Genomic DNA, 8,864 nt, shown 5'->3' with positions numbered 1-8,864 from the left:
AGCACCCATTTCTCCTTCAGAGCTGAGATCTACTTCAAAAGCTACCTTTTGTTTTTAGTGTATAATTATTTTTGTTTTATCATTTTATCAGACGCTTACATGTCGATGTCCTCCCTGTCCAGTAGTTTCCAAGTGTTCATTATTAGCTGATGATTAATCATACACAGTCATCAGACTATGAAAAGCGAAAATAACTATATTTACTAGGCGGTGAAGTGGCTGAATTCGATTTAACTTTTGGAAACCCTCTAAATCACTACGGCTTATACTTTATACTCTCAGGATGCTTGAAATAACTTCTTATTTAAAATTCTGCAAAAAAAAATCCGACCGCAAGGCATTTATACCATTTAAGTCCGCACTTGGACCGAGAAGGTCGCCGTGGCGTATTGTGTAATGATTACTGCAATGCGATTTGGACTGAGGTATTCAGTATGATACTATTAAGCAGAAAAATTGTTGACGTGTGTCTCTCTTTAACTTTTTTGGCGACACACACGAAAAAATCTGCCATTATATTCTAATAAATTTGTTATGAAGTGTTTAGCTAGTGGACATATTAGTTCGTCTTTTAGTTAATCAGTTTAGCATGATTTAATCTTTGGTTTATACTTAGAATGCATTTTATGTTAGAGTTGGAATTCCCACGTTATTCGGTTTAAGCTGACGGGATGAGTTTCCGACTTGTGACAGCCTGGTCTAACTTCTTTAGGTGGACGTGCTTAGTTTGTGTACTGACCTTGCTTTAGACGCACACGAAACTTCACGTTTTGGCTAACGCAGTCAGAGGTTAATTGCCTTGCTCATTTCGAAAGTCTCGTGAATCTCTCAGGGTCAGCTGGCTGGCATGCCCACCCATATCTGTCTGTATTGACTATTCAAGCTTGTTCTTTATAGCTTACTAAGGAGAGTAGAGAGAAGAGAGAGGAAAGCAGACTGGAAGAATGTTGACAGTATGCAAAGTGGTAGAGTCAAAGTTTCTTGGTTGAAGAAGAAGTGAGAATAAAAGTGCGGGAGCCATAGAGATTAACAAAAGAGTCACACAGAATGAAATAAGATTGAATGTTAGTAGAATTGTGTACTGGATCCAGAGAACCGAATAATCAAAGTGCCTATATGACAAGAATTTTTTTCATGAGTAAATATGAATCTTATCATATGTACAAATCAATTTTGATAGAAGAAAATAAAAAAAAATAAAATAAAACTCGGTTTCTTCGGGCCCTAAAGTGCTCTTATGTTGTCTTAAAAGTTTTCCGTGGACCGGTAACGAATTAGTGAGTGATGACGTAGAAAACTGTGAAAACTCTCTTTTGACACTAACATATCTCTCACATCTCTAGTGATTTTGTCAGCGTTGAAATACTCTTTAAATAATGTCCGATAGCGATGTATACCTACCTTAAAAAAATTCTACTGAGAGTTGTGATGCATCGCACTCGAGTAGTAGAGAAGAAACGGAAGTTGCGCGTACCGTTCAGCCCCACGAAGAGGAACCGTTTGCATCGAACGAAGATTTCGACGAAGACTGACAAAGACGGTTTCTCGCCTGTGGTGTTCAGGTCAAGATTGGAGCAAAAAATCCCTGCTACTGAATATTTAGTTTGTTGCTTTCGTGTTTTGTTCTCTCTAGCGAAATCTATGTTAAGAATGGGTAGCTGTGTTCGTTTTTGTTGCCATAATATTTTATTCCATCGCACTATGTGCGGCGGCAAAGGCTCCCCTCGATCAATGCTCTACAGTTTCGTTGCTGTAGCGAAATTCCTTTAGGGAAATCAAAAGCTAAATTTTGATCAAAGATTCAGCTGTATCACGAGGCACGATAATTTTTCACCGAGAAGTCATCGAGCAGTTTCACTGCAAGGCTATCTTCGTGATCGTCGAGCCGGCCATACCGAATGGAAAACGAGTGAGTTAATAGTCATCTGATTCAAGTTTATCTCAAATAAGGATTTTAATAGAGAAAAACTTCTTCAGTTTAAGTGCAGCCTTGCCATAAAACCCATTCCGTTAAAAGGAAATAATTGACATCAGTTTTGTAAATGATTATTTCGTATGCAGCGACTTTCAGAAAGCACTTCGATTCGCTACTAACTAATTCAATAAATATGTAAACATGGCTCGTAATATGGACTTTCGGAAACCTAGGTTAGGAGAATACACGGCCCCTTTGAAATTGTGTTTATGCCAGTATCCGCCAGAGGTTTCGCACTGTTCACGCATCAGGATATCGGTCAGGAAAGGGCTTGACCTTCATCACAAATGATGCATTACAGTTACCAAAATACGACAATTGGCAGGATTTTCATTCAATAAGGAAAGCGCAAATGCAGTTACATACAAAGACAAGGAGCATGAGTACATCTTAAGCGCGTGACATAAACAACAACGAGAAGCGCACCATTCTTCGCTTGCGAAATGTAAGCTGAAAAGAACGTGGAACAATCGTGTACGCTGTGGGAACAGGCCCCTTAATCAGCTGAATTCTTTGTTTATCTTCCCCTGATTTAGTTAGTGGTATATGTTCGTGACAGGCGTCTTCAAAGCCGATGCAGAGCATGAGGCGGACGACATTGAAGAGTAAAATCTCCTCAATGTCGACGATCGAGATGCGTTCATTTGGCCGTTCATTTCATTTTTCATACAGCTACATCCTTCGTGAAGAAGTATATAGAAATAGCCGGCATATGTGTATTATTCTTGTAGCTAACATTATTTGGCGCTCCGGCCGCGCAATATCTTCGTCCTTTCTTCTAGATTTCTCCTTTCTCCACCATAGTCGCCGATGTGTGTTCATAGTTTTCTACGTCACAGCTGTGTAACATGACCGTTTTGGCCGCGCTTTTTTTGCCCGTCAATTGTAATTTCTACGCACAAAAAAATTGGTCAAGGAGAACTCGCTAGGCGTTAATTTTAATTATTCTAATTTTAAATACAGCTATCAACTAGAAAATGCAAAAAGAAAAATATATTAATAAATAAATAAAAATTTGTGTCATAGGCACTTTAAAGAAAAAAGTTAAAAAGACCATATAAGAGTCTTGCTGCCTTTCTCCGAGAGTGGTGTGCTCCTCAGCTAACTCTTTTCTAGTAAATTATTCTAATTGCGTTCTTATCGAGACTTGTTGTTTCTTAAATATCATGCCGGAAATACATGTTGTTTGCGCGTTTCTTGAAAGGATCAATGCTATAACACAGAGAATGATAACAGCTTTCATTAATATCCGAGGAAATGAAATAATCAACACACAGGACGAAATATCAAGAATCCGCAGACGGAAACGTGGAAGAAACATGTGAAATCGTTCCGGAAACACGACGGTTATCACGCGTTTCCGCTGTCGATTTGGTGACGTTTACTTGTTGCTGCGGTCACAGCACACCACTTTCTTTACATGTTTCCGTCAGGTTCCAGTTGAAGGAAACAAATATTTCCGCAAGTGCAACTTTATGTCAACATGTGCGGAAACACATGGTAACGTTCCGGAAACACAACTCTTTTTATAGTTTTGTTGACGTAATCAGACCTAAACGTTCACGGAAATACAAGGTTACGTTCCGGAAACACGCTTTTCTCTTGTTTCCGTTGACGTAGTCAGACAGAAAGTCGACGGAAATATTAGGTTACTTTTTGGAAACAGTCTTTTCTCTCGTTTCTGCTGAAGTATTCAGACCTAGAGGGGACGGAAACACTTGTAAGGGCTTAACTCTAAATTATCTGATGACATTTTTAGTCGGTACTACGACAAAGGCAACAAGATCGAAAGACAACAACATCAAGCCGAGTTCAAACGCCGTTTAGCTATTCGCTTCGGTATGCTATTTCAGCCAAATTTGTTTCTACCCCTCAGCCTAAATTAAAGCTTTCACGGAGTCCTCGTTAAAATTTACAGATGGTGCTTAAAACGATTATATTTGGCAAAAACTATCAAATGCAAGTTGAAATCGCGAGCAGCCAACAATAAATCTTGAGTGCACATTCACTTCCCATGTGGTTTTCGTGTATATGAGATGATAATTTTCTCGGAAAAAAAAAACAAAAAATAAAAAACCAAAAAACACTCAATTAGTTGCTACAATTTTCTTGAAGCAAAAACATCGGGACTTTTTCTTCTCGGCGTAAGGTTGGGGAGATGTTGTCAATAATTTTGAGGTTCTTATATTTTTACCGCGCAGTGAAAAGTAGAAGCTTAGAACAATGTAAACGGTTAGCAAAACTGCACTTCGAATAGAAAATTTGATAAATAATAGAAAAAAAATTATTTCCCGTTTTTTGGCGTTGAAAGTATCCTCTTCAAGGTAAAGATGTCTCCTGAAGTCAAAGCCCTGGTGCTTCATTTCCTGCATCGCCGCCGAGAATTTTTTTTTTTTCACCATCAAGTCCCGTAGCAAAGAAGAAAATACTGTTTAGGAAATTTAAAGGCCAGATCAACTTGAGAAACAGCATATGTGCACTACCCCTTTGTGTTTGCTTATAAGGCAAACATAACTTCCTTAGTTATTCTAGAATCTTCAACATTAATTCGATGACACCTATTCTCACAAGCTCATGCGCCAAATCAATAAAAGTCTTGTGTAATTTGAATGTGCAAATATGACATTATAGACCACGCTTTAGTGAAGTACTTAGACCTTTGACACTAAGAACCTACGCTATCTCTATTTTGCTCTACCACTGGAACAAGCAAGCATTAGAAGACCAAAGCAAGATCACTCATATTTTTTTATACAATTAATGATTCATTTAGCTGGTGTAGATGTCACCGATCTTGATTCAAAATTTACTTTCACGCTTGTAATAAGTAAATGCTCTCGGAAATATTTTTATGTTATTTTATCACTAGTACAAACCAACAACGATCTTCAAAATTCGCTACAGCTGTTTGCTTCTTTAAGCTGAAGAGCTCTAGCATTAAATGACATACTTGTTTCACAAAAAGTCCTATTTTGAAAAAGAAAAAAGAAAAAAAAAATGAGCACAGTGTTTGCGGTATCCTATTCCTATTCCTCGTTGAGGATATCTCATTGTAATGATTTGGGTGTAACTATTTGGATGTAGGTAGCACGCATATACGGCCAAAAAGAAAATGAGAGACGCTACAGAAAATGAGGCGGCAAGCTTAATAAACTGATGGGACTCTACCTACCGCTGAGTTCTTATTACCTGACATGTACAGACAGCGTGCATTTTTCTTATTGTGAAATACTTAAGAGAGTGTGCGTTACGGTTTTGACGTAATCTCCGATCTTTCGCAAATGGTTCGACAAAACATTTCACGTAACAAATACTAAGGTAATAGAGAAAATTTGCAAGCTTTTATTTTGTGTTTGGCCATCACGATCCCTCCGAGCCCGAGGAAAAAAATAAAAAGAAAAAAGAACTTCATCCCTTTGCCTGCTCCGATGATCGTGAGCTAGACAATATTATCGAGGGAACTCAGGGGAATTGCGTCTCAAGTTTGCCTAACTTTTTAAATTCTTCCAACTTTCCAGAAGTAAGATGAGGCTGTGTAAACACCAGTAAAGTTCCTTATTACTTAATTGTCCACAAAGGGCCTTATATGTTTCACGATCTCAGAAGGTTTTCTTTGTGAAATTATCCAATGGCAATCGTATCGAGGGGAAGATCCTTCTATTGAAGCTAGGAAATGGAAAGTGTTCTGCTAATAGCGAATAACGCATGCATAATCCGCTGCATAACTAAAACTTGATATATTTGCGCACGTGCCCCTCTCAGATTATTACCACAACGAACTATCGGGTTATTTCCGGTGATGTAAAAACACAGCCGCTGCGGGTGATTGTTTAACCAATTCAATTAGGTTGCTGAATACGAAAAGCAACAAATGCTTTACAAAAAGTTATTTGTCTTAACCTTGGCGCCATAAAACGGATAACGTTTCTACGTTTGATTCTAGAGAGATGTCTTCCGTTGAATTATGAAACCTTACTCCTCGCCTTTTGATTTTTATCTATGTCATAACTTAGTCGTATAATGGTGCAGCGGAGTATAAAATGAGTTGGATTGCGATGAAAGTAAGAACACAGTGACATCATCAGTCAATCATCAGTTACTGCGATCGATTGGTGGATATACCGATCAATCTTTATGTCGGACATTTCCATTTCCGACATAAAGATGTGACAAGTTCTCATGACAGATAACGTATTCCTTTCCATACTGATTAAGAAATATCTTTAATAACTCTAAATGATAAACGAATTTATGGAAGTTACTGTACAATTTAAAAAAGTGTATCATCAAACAATCCGCCTTAAGAGGCCGTTATGTATTTCTCTTCAAAAGCATGGCCGAACGATTTTCTAGGGAAATTTCCGATGCGGTATGATCGAAGTTTACAGCTGGACTAAACAGGCTAAGTGGGCAACACAAAGCAGTTGTTTGAAATAGCCTAAATTGTACTCAAGCGCACACAAATTCAACAGGAGTCCTTTCTGAGTTAAAAAGAAGTAAAAATTTAAAAAGCTATCTGACTTATTTCTCAAACCAAAACTTCATTTGATAATGACCATGACTGCAATGAATAAGCCAAAAAACAAGAAACCGAAATGATATCACTGCTAGCCTGTTCAAAGCCATTTCACCGGTTTCAGTCTCTGCGGGTTAAAAGACGAAGTTGACCTAATATATCTCCCTCTCCGAGAGACTTACATTCACCGAACATACGTCTATATCATCACTCAAAACTTGATATCACATCATTATCAAACATTCGAAATAATTTTGTATGGCCAGACCAGCTTTCTCCTGATTTTGATCGGATTCAAATTTGAAACTGAATTTACACTACCATATAGATGTTGATGAAATAGCGCAATTTCTCCTGTTTCGAAAACTTGATAGTTTCACAGCGCGTGATGAATGAACTGCAGTATCTATATCGTCACGTGTAAAGATCAACAACTTTGAGGCCGAGATTGTCATCATAGTAGTTTTACTTTTCACGAAGGGGTTAATTTCACTGTAGAACGTGACTAAGGTTGAGTTCAACTTTCTTTTGAGAGGGAAACATTTCTTCGATGGAAACTTGTCTACTGCTTTGTAGAATAAAATAAAATTACATGAGAATTGTTATCAAACATAGATTACAATCAATTGCTTCAAACAATGGCGCTCAAAGGTTTCCGTAGGGTCAACTAAAATGGACTCTAACCTTTCTGATTGAAGTACGTGTAACGGATTAGTTCAAGAAATATAACGACGAGAAAGAAGTGTTCACGAATAGTGGTAGGTTTGGATTTAGTATCGGTTTTCTCAATTGAGTTTGTATTGCAGAAACCCTCATTCTCCGCCAACGCGTTGTGCATTTAAGTCCTTGCTGGTGACTCAGAATTCAATCCACAGACTTTCCATGCCTCATTTGCCCAGTTGTAGACACATGATGCAACGACTGAGCCCCTGCACTCAAGTTGATTCTCCTAGGAAGCGTTCTGTCGGGTGGTATTTTATTAAACTTATCGACAAAGGCTTTAGTTTGTCAGCGTGTTAGGCGATGCATGGGATTTTCGCCCTGAGAAAGAGCAACCTGGACTCATTGTTTCTTCTATAGTCAATTCCACTTAGAGACTCGTTTTTTTTTAAAAATAGATCAACGGTAATACTACTTTCATGGCCAATGGATGACCAAAGACCTTCCATTTGAGGCGCTTAACGCTCTCTTTTTCAGTGAAATGGTATAAGATAATTGTTATATGTAACCTCAACAAACAACTTCCGAGCAAAAATAAATGCTTTAGGATGGCAGTATTCTTGTGAGTAAATATAGATTTAAAGTACTGAAACATTCTTTATGAAAATCTTGGATCAGAAATGATTGTATTTGTTGATATATTTTGCCATTTACTCAACCACTGATTAAGGCACAAGCAAATTTAGAACTGCAAAGTTATAGGGTACCACGAACGTGAACGTTCGACTGTGTCAGATAAAGTGACTGTTCTTTTTTCTTGACCAGCATCGAAATAAATTCCGAAACGTTTGAACAAGTCTTTTTTTCCATGCATCGCTATTGATAATATACACTAGGCTTTTCGAGAGTTCTTGTTGTATTGCAAGATGAGTGTTGCATATAAACCGTTTGGGCTTGTGGTTGGCAGAACTCTGATCCCCTTGAAGCAAAAAATGTTTTATAAAAAGTCGTATATTCGGATAAGTGAGAGCTGGATCTAAGCACCATAAGTTTCTAGCTTGTTATCACTTACCTATTCCTTGTTGAATGCCTCTCATGATATTTCTATAGGTGATGTATGCACCACGCTGCCTAAACGTAATGTTTGAAGAGAAATTGAGAAACTTTACCGAGGATACGGTAGCAAGGTTTCATGAAGACTAACTGAGGTCTCTTTCGGCCCCTGAGTTTTTAATTACCTAAGTGCATGCGCATATTTTTTTATACAAAGAAATTGTGATTGGGTTAAGTACTTCTGTTATCGCTGAGAAAGCTCTAATGGAATTAATTATATCGAGAAGTTTCGTCAAGAGCGTCAAATGAATGAAACGCCCACTGGTTGAGGTAGCCTTTCAAAAGTCATGGCAAGAATGGGCTCAACGCGTTAAAATGTAATACCTTTCATTCTTGAACGTAGGCAGAGCTGAGAAAACTGAGTTGGAAATGACAACGCACTCCCACAGAATAAAAGAAGACATGTTTTGAGGGTGAGTTCATAAGACTTCTACTTGTTAATATTTCATATACTGGATTGTAAAATGGTAGACCATGATTCTTGTGAGATATTTTAGATAGTCATTGGATAATACGTCAGGGGCCTAAAAATAATAGATTTCATTTGGTCAATTGCATGAAAAGCTGTGAATATTACAATGGAATTAGATTCCTTCTATT

General features: G+C 37.8%; 1 protein-coding gene across 1 annotated transcript in view; it reads right to left on the bottom strand.

The window, feature by feature from the left end:
* LOC113686201 (angiopoietin-related protein 7) overlaps nt 1–8,444 on the bottom strand; it is a 19,239-nt gene extending 10,795 nt beyond the window's left edge. The window contains exon 1 of the mRNA XM_089188015.1: nt 8,224–8,444. Coding sequence (XP_089044141.1) covers nt 8,224–8,248 — 25 coding nt within the window. The 5' untranslated portion in view covers nt 8,249–8,444. The remainder of the gene's footprint in view (nt 1–8,223) is intronic.
* Between the last annotated feature and the right edge of the window lie 420 nt (nt 8,445–8,864).

The sequence above is a fragment of the Pocillopora damicornis genome, chromosome 11 (genome assembly GCF_964200805.1).
Source record: "Pocillopora damicornis chromosome 11, jaPocDami1.2, whole genome shotgun sequence".
Lineage (NCBI taxonomy): Eukaryota > Metazoa > Cnidaria > Anthozoa > Scleractinia > Pocilloporidae > Pocillopora > Pocillopora damicornis.
Note: the sequence above shows the minus strand (reverse complement) of the source record. Positions and strands in the feature narration are given on the sequence as shown.